Consider the following 26,118-nt stretch of genomic DNA (forward strand, 5'->3'; position numbering starts at 1 on the left):
AAAAAAAAAGATGAGTAACTACATATTCGGTTCTGTGCTGCTGTTCAGCTTCTGGAATCTGTCCATAAAGAGATCAGGGTGAACATCGGTCTCTGCCACAGATCTCCTCTCCCAACCAGGGGAGGAATTTAGCAGGATGCCTGCGAGAGTGAGAGGAAAGGAGCCGGGATTCCCACCGCAGCTTTCACACTGTGTATGTTGGTGTTATATCATTACATCCTCAAGCCGTCAGCTTGCATATCATCAAAGAAACCGTTCTGAATGAAATATGTAAAATATACCTCAAACCTAAGCCTAATAAGACCATTCCATCTACACATCTCTCTGGAATACTTTCCGATTCGTCAATGGCCACGAAAAGTGAAACTGTAGCTGTTTCTCTTATACCACATTGTGTTCTCTTACATGTCACAAAATAAAAGTCTTTAAATATTTATATATGTATTTATATATTTATTTTCTTGAAAGTCCTGATGACCTTGGGCTGGAGTACATTTTGGAGAAAAGACTGGATGACTATTCATGATCTCTCACGTATAGAATCAGTGAGTGTGCTGTATTAACTCACCGATGTCAATATATTTGGAGTCCTGTGGGGTTCCAATGGAGTTACACAACACCAGAACATACTGTGGACAGAGGACAGACAGGCATTTCTTTACTGTATGGATACTCTTCACTAAACAGTATCAAGAAAAATATCTAAGAGGCTTCTTTTGCAAATGTTCATAATACCTTTTTCCTCCTAGACCGATCCTTTGAGGTGTTTTGATTGGACAGCTCATTAAATGCCTGTGGTAAAGCGGTTGAATCTGATGCTTAAGAACAGCTTTCTCAAAGTTTAATTTTATGAAATTCTATATTAAAATATTATGTCTTTCTACTGTAGACTCTGCCCTCTGTCCTACTGAATGAAGCCCTAGTTTAGAGCTGCTATTTGTTGTTTACTTAACAATACATTATGATACAGTGGACATCTGTATGTCTGATCAGGTTTCGTATTGTCTTTGAAAATGTCTACAGTCATGTAATACTGGTAACTCTCTCCTGACTGTAACTCTCTGTTGTCCGTGATCAGAGTGCATATGATATAATTTTCACAGCTTTTTAATACACTGGAATTTGATAGGTGTCTTTACCATAGATGATCCAGCCTCAGCCTCAGGGTCTTCCTGTTTGTGAAATGATAAAATCATTATAGCCCTTGATGCAACACAAATCATATGACCCGTTAATACACTAAATCAAAAACAATATTGTAAATTAAAATATCACTTTTGTTAAACTTAAGTGAACTTTTTTTCATACCTGTGGATGTGTGTCATCTGCTTTGGTTGCTAAGATGCAATAATCTCCACAGGTGGTGATTGACATGAGACTCTTGACATATTTGACAAACTTTTCATTATTCTTAGTGTCCCAGAACACCACACTGTACTCCAGCCTATCAGGCCGTGTGTATGCATAAACCACCGTGTTACAGCAGTAACCCCACTACAGAGACAGAGCAGAGTGTTAGTTAGAGACCTAACCATTTTTTACAAAATTGTGTCTTATAGCTATTATTTACAGCTAAATTACTTTGTAATCCGGCCGAATATTGGCAAAGTAAATGTAGGAATCTACAGCCAGGCCAATTCGGAGTCCTCCACCTTCCCATGATACAGCAGTCATCTGCTTGCCCGGAACCTTCAGAGTCCGTAAGTGCTAGACACACGTGACATTATATATGAGTACATCAACAGGAACAGTGCCATTAAAAAGTTTGGGGGTTGGGATATATTAGTCAGCAAGTGAACATTTTGTCCTCAGAGTTGAAGTGTTAGAAGCAGGAAAAAGGCGAATTTGACAAGGACCAAAATTTAATGGCTAGATGATTGGGCATCTCCGAAACAGCAGATCTTGTGGGGTGTTCCCCAGTCTGCAGTGGTCAGTATCTATCAAAAGTGGTCCAAGGAAGAAACAGTGGTGAACCTGCCAAGGCTCATTGATGTACGTTGGCTGGTCCAATCAAATAGATTGCTCAAATTAAGTTAATGCTGGTTCTGATTGAAAGGTGACAGAATACACAATGCATAGCATTTTGTTTCGTATGGGGCTGCATAGCCGCAGACTGGTTAGGGTACCCATGCTGACCCCTGTCTACCACTAAAAGCACCAACACTGGCCATGTGAGCATCAGAACTGGACCACCTTAACAATCGAAGAAGGTGGATGGCCGGGTGTGTCGGGGTGCCTGTACAACCCCATACGCAACAAACTGTGTATTCTGACACCTTTCTATCACAACCAGCATAATATCATCCATAATACCAGGTCATAATGTTATGCCTGATCGGTATGTGTGTGTGTGTATATATATATATATATATATATATATATATATATATATATATATATATATATATATATATATATATATTATACTTTTATTCAGCAAGGATGGATCAAATTGATAAAAAAAATTACAGTAAATGCCTTTATAATGTTATAAAATATTACTATGTCAAATAAATTATTCTTTAAAACTTCCTAGTCATCAAATAATCCTGAAAAAAATACTGACACTAATATACATAATACTGTTAAAGGGTTAGTTCACCCAAAAATGAAAAAATTTTCATTAATTACTCACCTCTATGTTGTTGGACACTCGTAACACCTTCGTTCATCTTCAGAACACAAATTAAGATATTTTTGTTGAAAGCTGATGGCTGAGAAAGGCTTCAGAAAGGCCTCCATTGGCATTCAGTACATTTACACTGACCCACTCACAAGACTCATAAAGGCACTAAACACATCAATACAAAGTCTATCTCACTACAGTGGCTGTACAATAATTTTACAATGCGACGAAAGTAGTTATTGTGTGCACAAAAATCAAAATAACGACTTTATCCGCCAAGTTATTGATGTGATCTCGACGCATGCGCGAGAATATGACGCAGATCCGCCGTTCAATACATGACCCGGAAGAGGAGGAGTGCCGCTATCGCGTGAGTTCATGTTCGAAACCTACACGGAAGACAATAACTTGGGGGATAAAGTCATTATTTTGATTTTTTTTTTTGCGCACAAAAACTATTCTCGTTGCTTTGTAAAATTATTGTACAGCCACTGTCGTGAGATGGACTTTGTATTGATGTTTTTAGTGCCTTTATGGGTCTTGTGAGTGTAAATGTACTGAATGCCAATGGAGGCCTTTCTGAAGCCTTTCTCAGCCATCGGCTTTCAACAAAAATATCTTCATTTGTGTTCCGAAGATGAATGAAGGTCTTACGGGTGTCCAAAGACATGAGAGTGAGTAATTAATGAAATAATTTTCATTTTTGGGTGAACTAACCCTTTAATAATGAGAAATGTTAGATATATCAGCATATTAGAATGATTTTGGATCATGTGACACTGAAGACTGGAGCAATGGCTGCTGAAAACTCACTTTTGCCATCACAGGAAAAAAGACATATGTTGCTTTCAAAAACATTACAAAAATATTACCAACCCCAAACTTTTGAACAGTAGTGAATGCATGACAAGTTGTATTATATTTAATAATAATCATAATAATAATACATTTTATTTGTAAGCACTTTATATTAAACAAAATCTCAAAGTGCTACAGATTTAAAACAATCAATAACAACAAATGGATGCACTGGTGAGTAACCTTTTACTTGTGGAACTTTCATAATGTTTGTCTGTACAATACATGTGTAAGATTTGTACTCACTTCTCCAAATGGCGCGTAGAACTGAACAACATTTAAGTCTTTCTCTGCTCCACTGTTTCTGAGTGATCCTCCTATAGCTAGAACACTGCCACAGTGGTTCCATTGGATACTGGCCACATGCCACATGCCCGTCTCAATGATCACAGGACCTTCACACATTAGCACACACAATCAATCATTTAAAATAGTATTCCTCCTTCACATTCACACTAGAACGTATGACCCCAGCATGCACAAAGAGCGATAAAGAGTCACAGAAATACATAAACTCACTATCATCACTCTCATGCCGCATCACTTGGCAGTGCCCATTAGTGAAACAAACGGCAAGGCAGGGGCAGTCTGGCTCCAGATACCCCTCTGTGCCTGTGTACCAGTGGATACCTGCTATACTGAGGGCACCTGTTACATTTGCCAAACTACTCATGGTCATCTTCATCTGGGCATAAACACACATACATGAACACACAAAGAGGAATTTTGAGACAGAACACATTGATTTACTAAAGCACTTTGCACACTGCAGTTAACCCGGGGTTATCATCACTTAAAAATTAGAGGATGTTTTACTGGAAATTATTATGACACCCTGCTCCAGAGTAGGGTTAGAACTTGTGCAGTGTAACATGATACAGTGTTAAGGCTCATTCACACAGAACGCATTTTTGGTTTGAAAAACGTGGGATGCAGGCAGTGGAATGGTGAAAGAACACAAGGACGCGTTTAACTGATTTTTTAACTTGAGCGCCGAGTTTTTAGAACAATGTGTCAAGCGTGATACGGCCCCAAAGATGCATTTTTAGGGGAAAATGTCAAATTGTGACGAAAAATATATTGGAGCAAAGAAGAGAGTTTCATTATTACATTTGTAGTCCGATTCCGAAAACTCGCTATTACAGTCAGCAGCGTATAATGAGGATGCGCAATGCTAGAGCCTTTGGGCATTCGTCCAATCAGAAACAGCAATTTATGATTAACCAGGATTAACTGTTAACCCTGGGTGAATTATGAGCAGTAGAGGTGTAATGATACACTCATGTCACGATTCGATACTCATCACGATACTGAACTCACAATATGTCATTATTGCAATGTTCCAAGACATATGGTAAAAGGTTAACAAAAAAATGTACTGCTTATTAAAATGCCAAATTTGGTATTACTTTGGGGGTGAAAATTAACAACCTTGGACTTGGCTCTGGTAACCCAATGCACAGGACAATGGTGACAGCAGAATAAAAATATTCATTATTCTGAAGCTGAAAATGCAGAATTGTTTTAGACAAATATGCTTGCATTCTGTCACTAACTAGATTTATTTAAAATTATGTAGGCCACTTTTTACTGGTAACATAAAACATTTGGCATTATTAGGACCCACAAATATTCCCTCATTGCATTATTATATATTATATTCAACATTATATAAAGTAGTTTAAATCTTTTTATTTTGGGATAACTATAACCAATACATATTGTCACTATCCACAACATATATTATTGCATTTTTGTATCGCAATATATTGAACAGTGTGAAACATGAAGCAAGCTAAGTGTATTTCCATGCTCTCAGCACTCACAATGAAGTTTCCTTGGTTGTCGTAAATGTGGATCTCTCCATTGGCCATCCCAAACAGCAAGATCTTACTGTCTGGAGACCAGGCCACGTGTGCCAACTGGGTCCCCTTCAGTTCTTTACCCCAGATCCTGTTCCCTGTGAGATCACACAGTTATACAAGCACATAACCAAGCAAACACATACGTTTATAATCATACAAACAAATGTTAACGCATGAAAATTCAAAACTATATAATAAAGCAATAAACATCTACATCTTAAATGGCTTTTGCCTTTTAAAAATAATAATACATTTTTAACATGTAAATAAATAAAAAATAAACATAATAAAAAGCCCATTAGCAAGAGTTTATCCGTGCTCACCATCCACCGAGCCCACGATCACAGCACCGTCTTCATACACAATGCAGATCTTCAGACCATCAGCATTCCAGCTCATGCTCCTCACCACAGATTTATTCCTGTTATTAATCATTTCTTCATACCATGAACCTATTTGACACAGTTAAAGGCTGCATATTAATTAAAGAAATAGGAAAACCAAAAATGTATCATCAATTTGAAGAACGTTGTTTTGGTGACCATTGACTTCCATTGTATGAACAACAATAACAACAACAAAACATTTCTCAAGATATCTTCTTTTATTTTCCAGAAAAGAAAGTAAGTCAACCTGAGTGAATGGTGACAGAATTGTCATTTTTGAATAAACTATAAGATAGAGTTTTAAATTATTTAAATATTACAGTACTTTCTTAATGTTTGGTTATAGGACTGTGTACCTTTATAAAGCATCCAAACAATGATGAGGCCGTTCTGGTCGCTGGTGGTCAGTTTCTGATACTGTTCGTTCCACGTCACAACCTGCACTGCACCTGCACAACCAAATCAAAGCTCAGAGAGTCAACACACGCACACACACACACACACACACACCTGTCTGGGGACTCGCCATAGATGTAATGGTTTTTATACTGTACAAACTGTATATTCTATCCCCTACACTATCCATCATACAAAACTTTCTGCATTTTTAAAAGAACTCATTCTGTATGATTTATAAGCTTTTGTACCCATGAGGACCTCAATTTATGTCCCCAAAGTGACACAAGTGCCCGTAAGTCAGTGTATGCATTCAGTGTGAAGTCCCCACCAAGCTAGAAAAACATGCCCACTAAATACAAACACTGTTCTGATGTCACACATCTACTCTTTCTTACCACTGTGGCCCTCCAGTGTCTGATTCATCGATAGGTTGCTGGGAGCAGCCAGGCCTTTCAGTTTGGCATCGTCTGGGAAAAATAAACGTAATGTAATAATTAATTATTGGTTGATTGATGGATTTTATTAAATCATTCCATGCTGAATGTAGAAATAAACTATTCACAATGTCTATGTTGTAGTATACTGGTAGACAGTTCCAGGTTCCCACCTGTGTAAGTCTCAAGTTTGAGCACTTTTAAAAGACCATCCTCTCCTCCACAGGCGATGAAACCCTGATCTTTGTTCCAAGACACACACTTTAAAATCGTATTGTTTGGAATCGCAATCTGAGGACACAAACGGCAAAGCCAACAGCACTGATAAACAAGGCATGTAAGTTAAGTTAACGGTAACGTTATGCAGAAACAACTGTCATTATTAGCAAAAAACGCCTTTATTAAGAAAAGCAACGAAAAATGCGGACAACTAATCTGCAACATAATTCCGCGTTTTATCAGACAGAATTACCTTTTTACTGAGATAAATAAACATATTTGCTTTAGCTTAGCTTGCTAGCCTGCCACGGCGTTTATGGACCGTTTTTGGTCCCTTATTAGGTGTTTTGGTCCCAATGATTGTGGGTGATTTCAGCGCTTTCTTCGTTTAAAAGAACTGCATAATAAACCAGTTCTTCAAGACAATTGAATTCAACTGTGTATTTTCCATGCGTGTTTGCTGCTGTAAAGCGGTTTGCTTGGTTTCTAGGTAACCAAAACCCCGGAAATGGTGTTGTTTGATTACAGCGTTCATGGTATTTGTAGTTCTCTTCTAGTTCTCTACTCATGGCATACCGGTACATTCTTTTTACATTTATCGCTTGTGATAATATTATTGTAAATTATTGTCAAATTAATCACACAATTATCTAAATACATTCTAAGCATAGTAATAATTATGGGTTTTTGGAAAACGTACATATTTTAAAGGACATTTCCTGCAGTGTTACTGGTGTGACCTGCAACTCCATCTCAAAGTATTTATATTTAAACAGCATTTGTCTAGTTATTATATGAACTCCATGGACTAGGAAAGGTAAAATTGAATCTAAAAATATATACAGTTTTTATAGTTACTGCAACACCAGTAAGAATCTAAAACATATGCTTACCTTTATAAATAAAAAATAGATTTAGATTTAAAGGTTTATTTAAACTGTTATGCATCACATCATGTATATCCCCATGCACTCAAGTGTATTTGAATATACAAACAATTGCAATTGCAATATTTGAATATACATACAAACAATTACAATTACACAAACCAATCATTTAATATAAAGATATGACTGAAAATTACATATTATGTATATTTGTAAAAGTATCCAAAATAAAGAACAATATAAAACAATGTGCATATACTTTACATATTACCATCACTTACAAATGTACTTTTACTATTTGTTCCCAAAGTAAAAGGAAACTTTTTCAGCAAAACATTTAACATTTTGTGTCAAAAAAGTCAATATGATATATGTTGATAACTCAAAAATCATACTCAGAACAAACTAATATCTAAAATATTAAGCGCAATATGAATTAAGACATTTAACATATTCAAAAAATGAACAAAGTGAGAAATGCTAAAATGAGACATTAAAAAAAAAAATATTATCTGTGTTGTTTGAACAATCTGTTCCACACTAGGCATGACGGAGATCAAACTGCTGCACTCGGTTTGTGATGTCATCCAGTAAGAACAGTTAAGAAAAACACGTCACACATCATGATCATCAGGGTTTGTTTTTTCTTTGGACAGAAAACTATATAAAAATATATGACGAATAAAAGTGAAAAATGGCATAGAATTGAATGCACATGAGTGTATAATGCTGAGTGGTTGAATTAGGATAGGTGATAAAACAAATGCTGCATTAATGTGAAAGGATATGTCTGCTGGTGAGCGTCTGTATGCTGATGTGAACCTTCCTCTGAAATGCTATTTGAGCCTCACACATGCAGGCATTCTCAGTCAGATCTCCTCTTGCCTCTTCTGAAAGAGAAACAGACATGTTTTACTGTATACATCACTCCTCGATTTATAGAGCACATTAAACATACTTATGTCAATTATTTTAATGGATCTGATTTTGATACATTTGATATTAATATGGTATTTATTTTGAGTCAAGAATCATTTTTATGCGCAAAAATGATCCGGATGCATTCCTTTAAAATGCATCGAATTCTTTCCATCATGCATCAAATTTTTCAAATAATTCGATGCATATTTTTATGACAAACCGTTGGCCTGCTTAGAGCATGTTTTCTTGTCAGAGTTGATAACATATCCCTCTCTGCACTTGCAGAAATAAGAAGCATTGTTGTTGACACAAATATGTTCGCAGTTGTGCCCAAGTGCACAAGCGTCGAAACCTGCAAAATCAGCTGAATGAGCAAAAATCTTCAATAAAAATATGATACATTATACAAATAATATTATGTTTGAAAACATGAACTATTTCCTGATGAGTCAGTGATGCATTCATTTCATATTTATTGTAAATGAAGGTACAAATATAAATGTTATTCATAATGATTATTTGAATATATTTTATAATATATATCTTTTTATTTATGATTCGGTATTGAATTAAAATGTGATCCAAATCCCTTGATTCTCTTACCACAGAGCGTCTCCCTGAACTTGGATGTGAGTTTCTCAATCACGCCGTATGTTTCCACATAGAACACATGGTCATCGAGAGGCTGACTGGCCATCAGTTTAAGAGACCCCATATCTGCTCTGTCCACTCCAATGGCGTATATTTCAATCCCAGAAGCCCTAGCTGCTGCCGCCACCTCTTCAACTTTATCTTGCGGCCTTCCGTCGGTCACAATAATGGCCACCTTACCGATGTTCTTTTTTAGTGGCCGGGCCCCAGCAGTCTCTGTGAAAACCAGCTCCATGGCGGTTTTGATGGCCATGCCAGTCATGGTTCCCGTTGAGAGCGGATCGATACGGGAGAAGGCCTGCTTGACCTCAGCCTTGCTAAAGTACTTTTTCAGAAGGAACTCGATGGTGACGGTGCTGGCATAGTTGACCAGGGCGACTCGTGTGGCATCGGCTCCGATATCTAGAGAGTCGACCATTTCAGAGAGGAAGATCTTGACCTTCTCGAACTCTGCAGGACGGACGCTACGAGAACTGTCGATGATAAAAACCAGGTCTAGAGGACGACTCTTGCAAAGCTCTGCTGGAGCTGTGAAAGAGAAATAATTCATTAATGCTGAAAACTAGTGTCCCATTATTATCATTAAAAAGGATTTTTTTTTAAAGTGCAAAGATGCTGAAAGGGATTAATATGTAAAAATGTAAATTGTATGTAAAAGAGAAGCTCCTCGGTTAGCAACGCAGCACTGTGACTGAAAAAATGGAAAGAAACTGATTCCGTTAATTTAATTTGTTCTAAACGAAAAGTAGAACATTAGGACAATATACACAAATAGCATTAGGGCGATAACGACAGCGACAACCATAACGATAATAACACAGAAAAACAATATTGTTGATTAATGATAAAAACATTCACATCCAATCAGAATCCATCCTGCTCTAAAGAGCTTCAGCATTTAAAGCGGCAGACAACATAATTGACAACGAGTACTTACAAAAGCGTTATTGTGGGCACTAATGGTTATTGCTATAATTATCCTTCTTAGTATGAACAGACCTTTAATGAGGCCATTAGTTTTACTAATGCTAAATTACTTCTTCTTTTTTAAAGAGAGGCCTAATTAATTCTATTTGTTTATAGAAATATTTTGCAATCCTGCTTGTTTAAAGGGTTAGTTTACCCCCAAAAAATGAAATTGATGTCATTAATGACTCACCCTAATGTTGTTCCACACCCGTAAAACCTCCGTTCATCTTCAGAACAGTTTATTTATATTTAGTCCCAGAGCGTACCCATATCGGCACACTATTCTGTCCATGTCCAGAAAGGGAATAAAAACATCATCACAGTAGTCCATAGTGACTAGACTACTTAATTAGAATCTCTTGAAGCATCAAAAATACATTTTGGTCCAAAAATAACAAAAACTACGACTTTATTCAGCCATGTCTTCTCTTCCGGGTTTGTTTTCAATCCTCGAATAAAGATTCAAACGGTTATGAATCAGCGTATTGATTCAGGATTCGGATGACTGCTGAATCTGCTAAAATCACGTGACATTGGTGATCCGAATCCTGAATCAATACGCTGATCATAACTGTTCTAATCTTTATTTGAGGATTGAAAACAAACCTGGAACATTTGTCCGAGAACACTTGCGCTCTCGGACAAAATTTTAAACTGTGTTCTGAAGATGAATGGAGGTCTTACTGGTGTGGAACAAAATTAGGGTGAGTCATTAATGACATAACTGGGTGAACTAACCCTTTAAAGATAAATGACCATTCTTTTTTTTCATTAATGATAAAGGGAGGTCCCATCCAGGGCGGCCGCTGGTGATGATGCTGATGAGGGTTGCGATGATGATAGCTGTAAAACCTGTGATTAAAGCCATGAGCTTTGAGAGAGAGAGAGAGAGAGAGAGAGAGAGAGAGAGAGAGAGAGAGAGAGAGAGAGAGAGAGAGAGAGAGATGGGAGAAAATGATTAAGAAGGACTGAAGAGGACCAGACAGGTCGTCTGTGCCCGGTGGAGTGGGATTGGTCTACCTGGGTCAGTGGGAGGTTCGGCAGGGACAGCAGTTGTGTCACGAGGGGTACTGACCAGCTGTGGAGTGGTTGTAGGGGTTGTAGTGGTTACAGTGGTTGTAGTGGTTGTAGTGGTTGCAGTCTGTGTTGGAGGTGGCGGGGGATGGGTGGCTACCGTGGTGAGTGGCATGGTTACTGTAGGGGCAGGTGAAACCACTGGCATTCTGGGCAGTGTGGGCGCAACTGTCCGGACAGGTTGGACAGGTGAGATGGGCCGGACAGGTAAGACAGGACGATGGTAGATAAAGGGAGGTCCCTTCCAGGGCGGCCGCTGGTGGTGATGCTGATGAGGGTTGCGATGATGATAGCTGTAAAACCTGTGATTAAAGCCATGAGCTTTGTTTGGTTAGAGAGAGAGAGAGAGAGAGAGAGAGAGAGAGAGAGAGAGAGAGAGAGAGAGAGAGAGAGAGAGAGAGAGAGAGGGAGAGAGAGAGAGAGGGGGGGTGAACAGATATATTGAAATACATAGGAGGAGAGAGAAAGAAAGAGAGAAAATGAATCCACAGATGAAAAGGATAATAGAGGAGAAAGAAAAATAGGTGGATTAAAAGGAGTATCACAAGGAGAGAGAGAAGGAAATGTATTAAAGTTGGTTTAAAGCTAAATATGATGCTGATTTTCAAAAAAACAATTATTGATTGTTAGTAAAAGCATGAGCAAAATCAGTGGCCTGTTCAGAAGATCTCTGTTAATGACTGTCTATATTCTGTAAACCTGAAGGGCAAATATGCTGTAGAACCAGATTCACTTAAAATATTTTTTTAGTTAGGGGACAGAAATAGATAATACTACTAGATTAATGATTTCATTTTTTCAGAAATTTAAGGGGGAATGAAAGGTAATTGTAGTACAACTTTGACATTATATGTGTGGCCTAGAAATATATACAAATCATAGTTTGTAAAACAGAACTTATCATTTTGAGAATATGAATTAATATGGAATTTATATATATATATATATATATATATATATATATATATATATATATATATATATATATATATATATATATATATATATATATATATATATATATATATATATATATATATATACACACATTGATAACACAAGAATTGTGAGAAGAATAAGGAAAATTTGTTTTGATACTTCTTTTTTTTTAGAACCACTGCTCACAGTTTCAGAAGTCTAAAGGTCCCTGATCAGTCATTAAGCACTTTAATGTGCTAATAACAGGCCTACTGTAAAATGGAATGTCCAATGTGAAGATTACATAATTTCAAGGGAAGGTTACTCAAATACCTAAAGAATTTCACTCACTTTATTTGTGTGTGTGTGTGTGTGTGTGTGTGTGTGTGTGTGTGTGTGTGTGTGTGTGTGTGTGTGTGTGTGTGTGTGTGTGTGTGTGTGTGTGTGTGTGTGTGTGTGTGTGTGTGTATATATAAACAAATAAAGTATATATATATATATATATATATATATATATATATATATATATATATATATATATATATATATATATAGTGCAAATCAATTAATTGCATCCAAAATAAAAGACATACATGCAATAACTTTTCAGTTTTATATATATTTAAATTTATTTAACTCAAGGCTTTAAAATAATTACAAGTGCATTTCACTTAAATAAAAAAGCTTATTATAAAACTGACAAATAACAGTAAGAAAATGATAAGGCTACCTCCAAAGTTGATGGAGTTGCCGTGTCCAGGCATATTGGGGAAGAGGTGAGCTCTCTGCCGGTCCGCGTACAGCTGGTGGTGGTTCTGGTTCCGTGCATAAGGGCCATACGTGCCCTCCACTTCCTTTAAAAATGCAGACAGACAAAAGACAAAAGTACAAATAAAGAATGTCATGTTGATGAAGATGGATGCAGAAGTGTCCGTTATTGTGTTTATTCCGCCTCACGGTGAGAGTTTTGACAGGAGGAGGCGCTCACATGATGTTTTAAAGCCGCTGGCCCCCAGACGTCCAGCGCCAGCCACCAATCCAGAGAAACAAGTGTTTGACTGGGCGGGCGTTTAGTCTTCTACAAATGTAACGCAAGGATACACTAGAACGGCATAGATAGTACAAATAGTGCACAGCGAATTCTGGAAATAAATAAATAAATAATTATTTGATAATGTAGCCTAAAGGCATATAACTTTATGATATCACCAAGTGCATTAATAACTATTATTCTGCCTTGTGAGTAATAATTCATCCCACCTCTAGATGGCGCTGTAATAAGTGCACTACCACAGCAGCAACGGCTGTTGGTTTGTTTTTACAGTGCTCGTTGGTCAGTCAGTTCGAGATTAGAGAGTCAAGGGGAGATCGCTCAACTCATAGGTAAAATTCGCCTTTATGTTGTCTTTTTACACCAAAGTGTTGTTTTTGTATTTGTTGATGGGAACGTATCCTTAATATCGGCCTGAGCAGTGGGGTGGGGTTGGGTGGAGACCGTGGAGACACATTATAGTTGCTGTCAGTGCAAATTCTAAGTACGTTGTCATGGAAATGTGTCCGATTTTTATTAATTATTATATTACGCTATTCCTTATGGCTGCATTGCTGCCTTCACGTGCTATGGGAAATTTCATACTTCCGACTTCTAAAGTCGTGATTACGAGCTCATTGCATTCAAGTATTGACATGTCCAAATTTTCAACTTGGAAACTAACTTACTTAGTTCGCCCTGATTTTAGTGCATGCTGTCAAATCAAATAATCGCATCCTAAATAAAAGTTTGTTTTTACATAATACATGTATGTAATGTATATAAATGAATACACACATACATGTATATATTTAAGAAAATGTGCATACTGTCACTGTATATTTTAACATTTGTATTATATGTGTATACATATATTGTATATAAATATAACACATTTTCTTAAACATAAACATCTGTGTCTGTGTGTGTGTGTGTGTGTGTGTGTGTGTGTGTGTATTTATATACATAATAATTATACATTGTTTGTTTGTACACATTTTGTGTAAATTAACTTTTATTTTGGATGTGATTAATCGATTTGACATTTGATATGTTTAAAATTAAATTAGTATGTGATAGAATCAATTATATATATATAAACTGTGAATGATCTAAATGAAAATTCAGTATTATGTACAGGTGTGTTATATACAATGCAAGGTATTGTGAATAAGAGGTATGAAATGCTAAATAAACTTTAGTTTAGTTATGTTTATCGCCCATTGGGGAATTTAAATGTCTTTGTGGCAGATGGCCTGAGGAAAGAAATTTTTCCTATTCCTGGCAACAGTTAAAAGAGAAAGTGGCATGGATGTGAGTGGTCCAGAGTGATTTTGTCAGCTGATCTTTTAACGATGAATCTCTAATGTTGTCCTATTTCCATGATCTCTTCCCGTTGTGTCTGTGTTCAGAGTAACAGTATGCAGAGTCTGTCAGTGCAGGCACTGACTCTGCGGCAGCTGGGCAGACTGAATTCCCTGCAGCTGCTCTCTCCATGCCATGGCTCTGGCCTCAGCATGTGGTGCCCACGGTCGTTACATGCTCGTCAGCTGTGGGGTTCAACCACTCCCCAGACGCACCGGACAGCTATGTGGCCGAAATCGTGGGATGCTCGGCAAAGCTGGTTGCTCCATCAAACACGGCTCAAGAGCACAAGAAGGAAAGGGAAGCAGAAAGCAGTGCAGCAGGAGGAAGAGGAGGAGGAGGAACAGGAGGCTGAAGAGGCGAGTGATTATGAGGACGAGCTTCAAGATGACCCAGGCCTGCCAAAAGACTACAAAGACCATGAGAAAACTGTCCAGTCTCTACGTTTCGATCTGGTTTTGAAGGTTGGATTGGACATCGCACGACAGTAAGTCAGAAAAACTGCTCATCATGTTCACAGTTGCAGCTGTGATTATGTAATTTAATCTATATTAAGCTTTGGAACAGATCACTGTTGTTAGGTCAACTCATAGAACTCCGTCAGAGAATGGATGAATTTTGTATATTTTTTGTAAATGTATTATTTTTCTGTACTTTTAGTGTGTGGTGTTTTGGCCAGTGGCAGTGACTAACATACATCATGTATCTCTTTTACAGTGGTGTGGAGGATGCTTTTTATAGTCTCAAATTGAGACTGAACGGTCAAAAGCTCTCAAAAAAGAGCAAAATGGTGAGTCAGCACCCCCTTGTGGTCTAATCAGAAGAAATTTCCTCATAAATACTTTATGCAACACCAGCTTAACAAATTATTGACGCATTAAAATAACTTACCCTGCATGTGGTAGGCTTCCTGTTACTCTCTTAAATAAATTGATCTGAGTTGTGATTGAGTAGTTTAAGCAGAAATGGGACATTAATATAACAGGCCATGGTCTGCTGCCTCCTACAGGTTAAAGTTGGGGATACACTGGATCTGATTCTTAATGAGGACAAAGAAATGGACACAGTCTTGCTGAAAAGAGTGATCTTAAAAAAGGTGGTTGGAGAGACTAAAGATACAGAAAAGTTGAGAGTCGTTCTAAGAAGCTGGAAACACCTACAACTTCCCAAAAAGGATGTGTACAAGCAGTGAAGACCAATGTCTTTAATAGGTGAAAGATCAGAAACTGGGACAAAAATGATTCTACTCTCCAGCCGTTAAATTCAGAAACTGCAGATTGATGTTTTCACAACAAAAACTGAAGGTCTCACATCTTTTCATTCGAGAGTAGATCTCATAACTGTTTCATACTACTTGAAGATGGATTTTATTAACTTTACAGGTCACAAATGAAACACAAACATATATTGTTTAGAGGTGGTTTAGGTATTTTTTATTATTATTTGGTATTTACTAAATTCACAAAAATACCACTGTGAGAAAGATCATATAGTTTGAGATATCAAATGATTTCTGGAGATAGATCATATAGTTTGAGATATCAAATGATTTCTGGAGATAGATCATATAGTTTGAGATATCAAATGTTTTCAGGATTTCTGATACCGTTTATAGCTTATTCTGCTTATACTATAGATTTCCGGGTACGGTACAGAGTGCCTCTGCATACAACTGCACTAACCAAACCAGGCTCAATAAAAAAATTTTGCACAGCATGTTTGCAAATGATTCAAAATTGAGTCCAAACCCTAACAAAAACAGGTTCCAAAAGTGTTTTTTTTTTCTTCATTGTGATGCAAAGAACACACATTTGATCAGTCTTGATAAACATCAAAGATACAATTATCTGTCCTACACACAGAGAAAAAAGCTGTCAAAATTGTACCTTTAGGGGGGGGCAACAGCTTGTCACTGAGGCGGTACCCTTAAAAGGACACATTTGTACATTTTTTTTTACTCCTAAAAGGTGAATACTAGTACCTTAAGGTACTATGGCCCTGTCCCAAATGGCACACTTCATGTGCACTTTCGGTCTTGTGGACATACAATGGCAGCTGCGTGCTCGTGTCCATTAAGTCCACGAGACTGCGGGGATGTCCTATTTGTTGTTTTAGGTCTCAGAAGGGTGCTTGCGAGGGCCCCCTTTGAGGTCGATATGCACCCCCGATGCCCACTTAAGCTGAGTCCGCACTGGTGCGGGTTACGCAACGCACTTCTTATCAGCAGTCAAAGCGGCATTACGTCATGAAAGTGCAGACTAAGAGGAAGACTGTAAGGGTTTAGGGTGCCATTTGTGACGGAGCCTATGAAAAAAAAGGTATGAATATGTGTCCCTTTAAGGGTACTGCCTCAGCGACAAGCTGTTGCACCCTTTTTCTCTGTGTGTAGGATAAAACCTTAAGATTTCTCTATAAAAACAAGCTATGTCCCTCTGTCCCTTACTTGTGTATATGAAATATAATAAAAAGGATCATGAAACCCATCTCGGCTAGGAAGTGAATTTTTATTTAAAAATATATAACATATAGCCTGGTGCTATAGTTTAGTACAGATGAGTAAGATTGACTTGCTGTAAGGCAGGACATACTTCAATATGCTGAGAATTAGAAAAAGCCAGTGCTGCAACATTGCTACAGTTTAAAACAATCTCTCTCTCTCTCTCTCTCTCTCTCTCTCTCTCTCTCTCTCTCTCTCTCTCTCTCTCTCTCTCTCTCTCTCTCTCTCTCTCTCTCTCTCTCTCTCTATATATATATATATTCTTTGCCCTCACCCCAAACAAGTGATCTATTATTTTTAAAGAACTAAATGTTTACATTTAATTTGATTTAAGGCTAACTTAGCTTATCTATTAATCATTAGAATAACATCAATAATATTTTGGCTTATAAATAGTAACACTAATATCTGTCACGTGATAGTGGCTTCAATTACAAACTTTTCTGTCACCTACTATCCCATCCTGTTTAAAGGCCATGGACGTGAAGTCGACCAGCCAAACTGGACCTTAAACAAGGACAAGTTTCAATATGCTTCAGCTTATGGACTTGTGCAAATAACAGGTATGTTGTGTAAAATATAGGAAACAGGTCTGCGCTTTGCAGGAACATTGTTTTAAGAATAAGTCACAGTGTTGTTCGATCTCTTTGCCCTCTTTAGAATGTCACATTTCTTGCGATTGGGGCGCCTGCAGCGCTCATCAATGCTTGGCACGCATTCATAGTGCCACACCTCCTCCATTTTGTCAACAGGGTAGACGGCCTCCACGTAATGACGAATAAGTCGAAGGCGCACAGGGTCCAGCTGTTTCTTGTTGCAGGCCCCAGAGTGGTTGTACTGCAGCCGTAAATTTTCCTGCGTGAAAAGCTCCGGAAAGAGACGAACGAGAAGGCGGGCGGCAAAATTACCCACAGACAGACTCTGTTGGACAATCTCCCTCACTTCAGCATCCGTAAGCAGGTAATCGGAAGGCACTGGAAAGTCTGGACTGGACACCGAGAGGTCCTCCAGTGGAATCTTGCAGAAGTCTTTGCTGCTTTTCTCCAGGGGTGAAGACAGGACTTCGGAGTCCTCTTTCACACAATCTGAAGTGAGAACATTGACTTGGCCCACAGTTAGCAGAGACACCTTTGGGTCAGGCTCTTGGTCAGGCGAACAGGCCTTCCGTTGTTGCTGGTATGAACGTCGTTGGTCAGTATCCCGTCGCCTGCAGCGCTCATCAAGTTTGCCGACAAACTCAAGGGTCCACACACGGTCGTTCTTAGCTTGTGGGTAGAGTAGCTGGACGTAATGTCGAATGAGATTGATTCGCATAGGATCCAGCTGTTTCTTTCCTAGAGATCCGCTGCAGTTGTAGTATTTTCGTGCATTCTCGTAAGTGAAGAGCTCAGGGAACATGTGAACCAGGAGACGAGATGCAAAGTTCCCAATTGATAAACTGCACTCGTAGTTGCTTTTTAGCTGTTCCTTAGTAAGTAAATACTCCTGTGGAACATCAAAGTCTGGAGGAGGGATCTGTAGTTTATCGAAATCCACAGGCTCGAGCCATGATTTTTTAGACCTGCGATTTGGTTTCTCGTAATCACTCAGGTCACTGATCTTTACAATGGAGATGTTATCAGGAAGATGGGTGGTGTCATAAATCTCTCGGTTGTCACGACCACTGCCATTTACAGAAGAGTTCTCCAGTGCTTCCTCCATTCGTTGTACGCATAACTGCAGCCAGGTTTCCTCTGGGATATCAGGGAAATTGGCCTCCATGTATTTTCTTATAATTTCCAGTCTATCCGAGTCAATGATCAACTGCCCAATGCTGTTGTGGCCCTCTGGCAACTTGCCCTCCTCAAACACCTCTGGGAAGAGTCTGTTCAACAAAAAAACTACAAGCTCCTCTGGGGAAGTTAAGTCTTCAGAGTCGTCACCAGCAGCCTCATGGGGTTCAAACACTATATCTGAGCTGACATTATTGGGATGAACATCACTGTTCTCTCCAGAGTTGAGGGAAAGACTCTCGTCTTGGGCATCTTCACTAATGAAATGAAAAGTGTGATTCGATTCCATGTCAAACGCGCCAACCATCGGAGTCTGTTTGTCACACATCTGACCGCTCTCCATGTCCTTCTGAGCCCAGAAACGATTCAAGAAATCATTGATCTGCAGCAAGCACTCCGTCTGCCAGACATTTTCATTTTTCACCAGCGGGTAACAGACTTCCACATAGTTACGTATTAACTGAAGGTGCAAGGAATCTAATGTCCTTTTAGTTGTAAGGCTGCATGTGCTGCAGCCGTCCTTTGCTGTGAAAAGTTCTGGGAAAAGTTGAACGAGTAGTCTGCAGCCAAGCTCTCCCGCAGTGGACGTTTGCTCCATCAGCTGGGTGAGCTCATCAGTAGTCAACTGGTATTCAGGAGGAGGTTGAAACTCCATGACCATCTCAGAGGGCTTCATCTGCTTTTTGATGCGTGTCACTTCCAACGAGAGCAAGTCCACCTTACTGTGTAACTGGGTCATACTGGAATTCAGTGTGTTGAGGAGGAAAAACATCTTCTCGATTAGCGGGTAGAGGTGAGAATCCAAGGCAGCAGGAGAACCCGTGACCCCCAAAGTAGGGGAGGCCTTAAACATGTGATGCTTTTTAGAATTGCCCAGTTTTTGGAAGTGGACACCATTGTGGCTCGCCCTGACTCCATTTTGAGCTCCCTGCTGGTCCAGACTGGATGCAACTTTACGCTCAGAAATACGATGCGTGATGCTGTAGAGTGGTTTCTTGTATGAAGAGATGGAAATCTGCTCCTGAGGAGATAATCTGTGGCTGTGAGAGCATGACCTGCTTCCATCATCGGAACTGCCGTCAAGATGTTCTCCTGCCTGGAAAGTAAGTGTGAAAGTTTGCTGTTTTATAGTTTGCACCAAAAGAAAAGACCAGACATTGCATGTTAGTTAGTTCACCCAAAAATAAAAATGATTTCATTAATTACTTATTAACCTAATGTTGTTCCAAACCCATAAGATCTTTGTTCATCTTTGGAACACAAATTAAGATATTTTTTGATGAAATCCGAGAGCTTCCTGATCCCACTAAGACTGCAATGTTATTGCCACTTTCAAGGCCCAGAAAGGTAGAAAAGACATTGTTAAAATAGTCCATGTGATGTTATGAAGCGACTAGAAAAAAACTTTCTTTTGTGCAAAGAAAACAAACAAAAAAAACGACTATTCAACAATTTCTTCTCTTCGGTGTCAGTCTCTGAAGATGTTCATGTTATAAACACAGTGCAGCACTTCCGGGTTCTACATCAGAACACCGGCTCAGTATTGGCCTACTCCTGCAGCAGCAACACAAACACACACTCACATGAATATCATTTTTTCGTGTTGAACAAAGTATTCTTGTTGCTTCATAATATTGAGGTTGAACCACTGTATTCACATTGACTATTTTAACAATGTCTACCTTTCTGGGCCTTGAAAGTGTTAATAACTTTGCAGTCTACGTAGGGTCAGAAAACTGATTTCATCAAAAATATCTTAATTTGTGTCCTGAAGATGAATGAAGGTCTTACATGTATGGATCGACATGAGGGCGAGTAAACATGCTTATAACAAATGTTCCTTTTAATTACAGCCATTTCATCTTACCTGTGTTGTCACCTTGACCCTCTTCCCACTGGAATGTTCCACCTCAGGGCCTGCATGTGTTGCTGAACGTTTTTTAATGCGCTCAATGAAGCTTTCCATCTTTCCCTCTGAGTTTTCAAATATGTCCTCTGCATCTTTCTCAACTTTAACTTCTGAAGAAAAACCCAAGCGGTCAACTTTAATGAGGTGACAGGACACTTGTTTACAGAAAACTTGCCTTGTTTACACCTGGTTGAGATCTGAGGCCTGTTGCATGAAGCTAGCTGAACAAACTCTGAGTTTCAGAGTAGGTTTAGATTTGACAAATCCAGATAAATCCAACCTGGTTTAGATCAAGTTCAACCGTTTCTCAAAAGCTCGGTATAAACGTTCACTGTCAACTCAGGTTTAATCCTGAGTTTGCGATCAACTCTCAAGCGCATGCACCTGAAAGTGAGACACGCGCTGCAAACAGCCAATCACGGTTTCTGTTTGATTCACTTCTCTTCTAAAGAGTTAGAGATCGTTTTGAAAACTATTATGAAATTAAATGCATTTACAAAGCAGGAATAAACACTGCTGCTGCAGCGACAGTTTGAGAAGGCAGATGAAAGAATATCTGACTATATCAATGCATTATGTGAATCAAAGAAATATGCCTAATAATTATAGGTTCACAAAGAGCTCAAATGAATACACGGATTAGGAATGCATGTATTGTATTTATATTACTATTTGGCTACTTTTCAATTAATAGAATATTTATATGAACATATATTAATTCAAAGTGATTATAATTCATATTATATTAATATAATAATAAATAATTAGCACCAAAAGATGCACAATTTTATTAAAAATAAAAATGAATTATAAACTGCTTTAGTTTGGAAAGACAGATACAGGGTGTGTGGCATTATTACATCTTTGCTTGCAGCTGATTGGTCCAGTCTGGGTTTAAAATCTCTAAACTAAAATAAAACTTGCTCCAGAGCAGGTTAGCCGTAAGTTACCAATCCACCTTCTTGAATTTCTTGAGTTTGCTCAAACTAATCTCAAACTTACCTGGGTAACAACTGAAACCAGCTTTGTGCAACAGGCCACTGATCACAGATCATCAGCTGAGACAGATGAACATTTACAGCTGGTAGTAACATGCATCTCCTGTGACCGTTTACATTTTTATCTTTAACGGTCACTTGAATTGACCAAAAAAAAAAATGATGTGCACAGATACTTTTATAATAAACACAAAAAATTATACAAAATGTTTTTAAAAAAAAATCAGTTTTTCAAGTTGCAAGTTTTAGGACAGTGGTTGATTTTACAGGTGAGCATTTACACTAAATGCAATGTCATGACATGTCTAAAAGTTTCTGATTACTGTATTTAGTATTGTCTACTTTCATAATTCATTTCAATTTCAGGTGTTGCAATCCCCAGTGATCCTAATGCCAAGTGCACTTTCAACGCAACATCTCCATTTGATGCTAAGGTAAATTTCACTGGATCATTTGATTTGTTTATTTTGATGTGATGCATGTTAGTACACAGCCAAAGTTGTATTGTTCAGTAAAAGTTCTCAAGGGGCATTTAGTGTGAATCGTAATATTTACATACTTTTATCAGTCACTTGTCCGTCTGCATTAACCATGCACACAGAAGAGCTCATATCCTGGGAAGAAACACACAAGACCCATGACTGATTACTGATATGATCTGATAAATCACATGATCGGACCACAAACATTGCATTTTTCCTTTACACTTGTCAGTCATAGCAGATGTTCAGGGAAAGAAGGTTTAGAAATAGCCTCTCACTAAACATTGACAAAATCTTTGTGCATAATGGTTTGTTTTAAAAAGAGGAAGCGTTTGGCCTGCTGAAAGACAGGGCTGTGATTATTACACACTACTGATCATAAATGTCATCATGGCAAGCGTGAGAAAATTATGATGCGTGTAAAACTTTACATCCTTTACACTTTACAGGAGTGTATTTTCTCCACGGTGAAGTTCTGTGAGATTGTTTTCCTATTTGTTTTTCATGTCTTGCACCGTGAGGTCTCGCCAGAGCACCGGAGAGGCGCTGCTTCACCGTACCGACCCCCGTCCACCGGCTCCACTTCCTCATTCTTCCAGTGGAAACCCCACGGATCGGTACAAGCGGGGAGACAGACGGACAAGCGGCTCCCTGCTGCGGTCCTTCTGTGGACTGCATATGCCTCAAGGAAATAATGTACACTTTGTGTTTTTTTGCATTAACACGGAGACCTGCCGTTCTCTCTCGTGATTCCCCTCCCTTCCCCGTGCGCAACTCTCCCTCTTGCGTGACGCGGCAAGAAAAACATCCACCGATGAGTTTTCGCTCCGTCTCCCGCGACACGGCGCGCTTAAACTACCTGCGCGGCTGAAATCAAACTCACCTTTGCGACGCCGGGCAGCCGTGTGCAGTAGGTTAGGAGGCATCAGCCATGGTCGCGTCTTTAAAACCAGTGGGTTTTTCCACGGGTAACTGTTGTCCGTGTTTCTCTCCGCTGCTTTTTTGTTTTTTTCTCTAGTCAGTGCCCTCTCGCGTGACGTGACGGTACTGTGTCATTTCCGCACAGCTGTGGGTTTGCTGTGGGTTTTTGCCAGCCCACCCCACGTGAATCCTTGAGCTGCGGTGCCGTGGCCGTGAAATGCGCGGCCCGTGACTGGCGTGGGACTTCTCGTGACTCGCAGTCATTTCAAGAGACCCCACGAGTCGCGCGCATAAGTTCCACGAGTATAAAATCTGCGTCATAGACGCGCGTGACCACACAAATGTAGGTACACACAGTATATGGTTGGAATTTGTTTTAGATAACTTTTAATATCTATTTATGTTCATTTTGCACTACACCATATGACTTCATAATTAATAATGCACGTGAATACATTCTCTATTACGCAAAATACTGCTTTTATTTTGTGCACATAGCCTAGTGCATTGTTGTTTAATTCTAAAACATTGATTTGAAGGTGGTGCGATTAAATAAATGACGTTCTGCAAATTCTGAGTAATGTGATTGGAAATGTAAGCAACACCAAGAAAACCAAACGATAGGCTACCACGAATTGTTTGGGTGTACTTTGTCCTCACAGAAAGTTTTGCATTTAATATTTAGTTTTCAATTCCCTAAAGGCTAATAATTATTTATTTACTAGGAAATATTTGAATTCAAATGCTGTCAAAAAGTAGTCATATCTGTAACATTCAGGACATTTTCTTTTGAGTTTGAACGGACTAAAACACAACGGTGTATTTCACCAGATTCTGAATAAGGGTTAGCACATATTTAACTTTATATCAGCACATAAAGACGTTTTGTGAATTTCAGTTTTGTCCATGATATCCTACAACTAGCGGATTACATATTAATAAACTGTCCCAGAATCGGCGCCTTTTTGTTGTTTACTGCCAGTTACAATAAACCGCCGTCTAGTGGATATGACAAGTACTGCAGGGCAAATTTGCTTTGTATAATAAAATCTATTTTTGCTGTCAAGAATTAAATATTTTTTTATTCGAAGTTTTATTTTATATTTTATTTTAAATATATTTGATCAAAAGTTAATTCGATTATATATATATATATATATATATATATATATATATATATATATATATATATATATATATATATATATATATTTGATCAAAAGTTAATTCGATTATATATATATATATATATATATATATATATATATATATATATATATATATAGCATTTAATTATTTATTTTATATATTCCATTGGAAGCAAAACAATCATGCCAAACCAAATTGAGAGAAAAAAAGAATCCATGCCCATTCAAGCATTTAGGAAATTTAATTAAATTGTATACATGCATAACATTACGACCGAGGCATGTACTGTTCTAGACCCCTGAAGGTGTGCTGTGGTATCTGGCACCAAGATGTTACCAGCAGATCCTTTAAGTCCTGTAAGTTGGGAAGTGGGGCCTTCATGGATTGTACTTGTTTGTTCAGCACATTGCACAGATGCTCGATTGGATTGAGATCTGGGGATTTTGGAGGCCAAGTCAACACCTCAAGCTCATTGTTGTGCTCCTCAAAACATTCCTAAACAAATTTTGCTTTGTGTCAGGGCCCATTATCCTGCTTAAAGAGGCCACAGCCACCAGGGAATACCGTTTCCATGAAAGGGTGTACAATGTCTCCCAACAATGCTTAGGTAGGTACGTGTCAAAGTAACATCTACATGGATGGCAGAACCCAAGGTTTCCCAGCAAAACATTGCCCATAGCATCACTGCCACCGCCGGTTTTCCTTCTTCCCATAGTGTGTCCTGGTGCCATGTGTTCCCCAGGTAAGCGACTAATGCTCACATGTCCACTGTTGTTGCTTTCGGCAGTGGACAGGGGTCGTCATGGGCACCCTGACTGGTCAGAACCAGCATTAACTGCTTGAGCAATTTGAGCTATAGCTTGTCTGTTTAATCAGACTACACAGGCCAGCCTTGGCTCCCCCGATGCAACCGTGGCTATCCATGACCCTGTCACCAGTTCACCACTGTTCATTCCTTGCTCTGACCCAGTCGTCTAGCCATCACAATATGGCCCTTGTCATACTTGCTCAAATCCTTAAGCTTGCTCATTTTTCCTTGAACTTTGAGGACAAACTGTCCACTTGCTGCCTAATATATCCCAGCCACTAACCGGTGCCATGATGAAGAGATAAGCAGTGTTATTCACTTCATTATGCCTGATCGTACATAGCCTATGTGATAATATATTTATGGATGATGTAAGCATCTGTTATTGTCTGTTACAAACCCAAAACAGCATTTTCGCACTATGCTATAGAGGTGAAATAAGTGCACTGCTGTCTGAGCAGTGTTCTCAGGCTGTCATCAGTTGTACCCAATGTGGCCAATGTCCCGTAAAGCACATTAGTAATGTCTGCATTAGTGATGTCTGCATTAAGTCATGGAGCCGTGGATCTTTGAGATGTGGGTGTGATGAGACGCCGGCCATTATTCAGGTAATGTGGGCTGTTTGATCCATCACGCGCTCATGCGATGACGCTCACGCCTCGGACGCGCGCGCGCGCGAAGTGTGTCGAGACGAGAGTCCCGCGCTGCACATTAAAGACTCGTTTCAGCATGCGCTCATCTCTTTTTTTTTTTTGTCTAATGAGAGAATGAATCTCATCCGTCAAACCGAGAGAGAATATTTTATTACTTTAGTGCCAGAATAAAGTAGAGTAGGCTACTACAATAAGAACGCATTTCAAACCTGCAGTAGGCTAGGCATAAAATACTCTTAATCTTAAATCATGCATTTTATCTTTCAAACTAACAGTATAATGCATAATATTTATGTATTATTAAGAAAATAAAGTCAGTGTATTGTT

At 38.7% G+C, this 26,118-nt stretch overlaps 4 protein-coding genes across 9 annotated transcripts in view; 1 reads left to right on the plus strand and 3 right to left on the minus strand.

Moving 5' to 3' along the window:
* Window positions 1-7,281, minus strand: part of wdr35 (WD repeat domain 35) — a 29,410-nt gene extending 22,129 nt beyond the window's left edge. Inside the window, exons 1-13 of one of the 2 annotated variants that reach the window (XM_067421644.1) lie at window positions 7,041-7,281; window positions 6,742-6,859; window positions 6,530-6,601; window positions 6,092-6,184; window positions 5,673-5,801; window positions 5,311-5,444; window positions 4,004-4,169; window positions 3,731-3,879; window positions 1,582-1,707; window positions 1,309-1,494; window positions 1,140-1,172; window positions 736-792; window positions 569-629 (exon numbers count right to left, since the gene is read on the minus strand). In XM_067421644.1, coding sequence (XP_067277745.1) covers window positions 569-629; window positions 736-792; window positions 1,140-1,172; window positions 1,309-1,494; window positions 1,582-1,707; window positions 3,731-3,879; window positions 4,004-4,169; window positions 5,311-5,444; window positions 5,673-5,801; window positions 6,092-6,184; window positions 6,530-6,601; window positions 6,742-6,859; window positions 7,041-7,064 — 1,348 coding nt within the window. In that variant the 5' untranslated portion in view covers window positions 7,065-7,281. The remainder of the gene's footprint in view (window positions 1-568; window positions 630-735; window positions 793-1,139; window positions 1,173-1,308; window positions 1,495-1,581; window positions 1,708-3,730; window positions 3,880-4,003; window positions 4,170-5,310; window positions 5,445-5,672; window positions 5,802-6,091; window positions 6,185-6,529; window positions 6,602-6,741; window positions 6,860-7,040) is intronic. The other variant, XM_067421645.1, reaches the window with a different exon arrangement.
* A 458-nt stretch (window positions 7,282-7,739) lies between these two features.
* matn3b (matrilin 3b) lies at window positions 7,740-13,239 on the minus strand. Of its 4 annotated transcripts, XM_067421649.1 has the most exons (7): window positions 13,196-13,239; window positions 12,938-13,061; window positions 11,236-11,610; window positions 9,199-9,774; window positions 8,816-8,947; window positions 8,463-8,564; window positions 7,740-8,264 (listed from the first exon to the last, which is right to left on the minus strand). In XM_067421649.1, exons 2-7 carry the CDS (start codon window positions 12,969-12,971, stop codon window positions 8,215-8,217), a joined length of 1,269 nt encoding a protein of 422 aa, XP_067277750.1. In that variant the 5' UTR covers window positions 12,972-13,061; window positions 13,196-13,239; the 3' UTR covers window positions 7,740-8,214. The 4 variants fall into 4 exon arrangements, with proteins under 4 accessions (XP_067277750.1, XP_067277748.1, XP_067277751.1 ...); XM_067421647.1 differs by lacking the exon at window positions 13,196-13,239 and having other exon boundaries at window positions 12,938-13,153; XM_067421650.1 differs by lacking the exons at window positions 11,236-11,610; window positions 13,196-13,239 and having other exon boundaries at window positions 12,938-13,153.
* Window positions 13,240-13,497: 258 nt separating this feature from the next.
* Window positions 13,498-17,238, plus strand: mtres1 (mitochondrial transcription rescue factor 1). Its single transcript, XM_067420806.1, has 4 exons — window positions 13,498-13,590; window positions 14,650-15,089; window positions 15,320-15,392; window positions 15,612-17,238. Exons 2-4 carry the CDS (start codon window positions 14,659-14,661, stop codon window positions 15,792-15,794), a joined length of 687 nt encoding a protein of 228 aa, XP_067276907.1. The 5' UTR covers window positions 13,498-13,590; window positions 14,650-14,658; the 3' UTR covers window positions 15,795-17,238.
* A 97-nt stretch (window positions 17,239-17,335) lies between these two features.
* bend3 (BEN domain containing 3) lies at window positions 17,336-24,186 on the minus strand. 2 transcript variants are annotated; one of them, XM_067420803.1, is made up of 4 exons: window positions 23,144-23,280; window positions 22,338-22,392; window positions 20,739-20,890; window positions 17,337-19,967 (listed from the first exon to the last, which is right to left on the minus strand). In XM_067420803.1, exons 2-4 carry the CDS (start codon window positions 22,387-22,389, stop codon window positions 17,715-17,717), a joined length of 2,457 nt encoding a protein of 818 aa, XP_067276904.1. In that variant the 5' UTR covers window positions 22,390-22,392; window positions 23,144-23,280; the 3' UTR covers window positions 17,337-17,714. The 2 variants fall into 2 exon arrangements, with proteins under 2 accessions (XP_067276905.1, XP_067276904.1); XM_067420804.1 differs by lacking the exon at window positions 22,338-22,392 and having other exon boundaries at window positions 17,336-19,967; window positions 23,144-24,186.
* Between the last annotated feature and the right edge of the window lie 1,932 nt (window positions 24,187-26,118).

Source organism: Pseudorasbora parva, chromosome 17 (genome assembly GCF_024679245.1).
Source record: "Pseudorasbora parva isolate DD20220531a chromosome 17, ASM2467924v1, whole genome shotgun sequence".
NCBI classification, from domain to species: domain Eukaryota; kingdom Metazoa; phylum Chordata; class Actinopteri; order Cypriniformes; family Gobionidae; genus Pseudorasbora; species Pseudorasbora parva.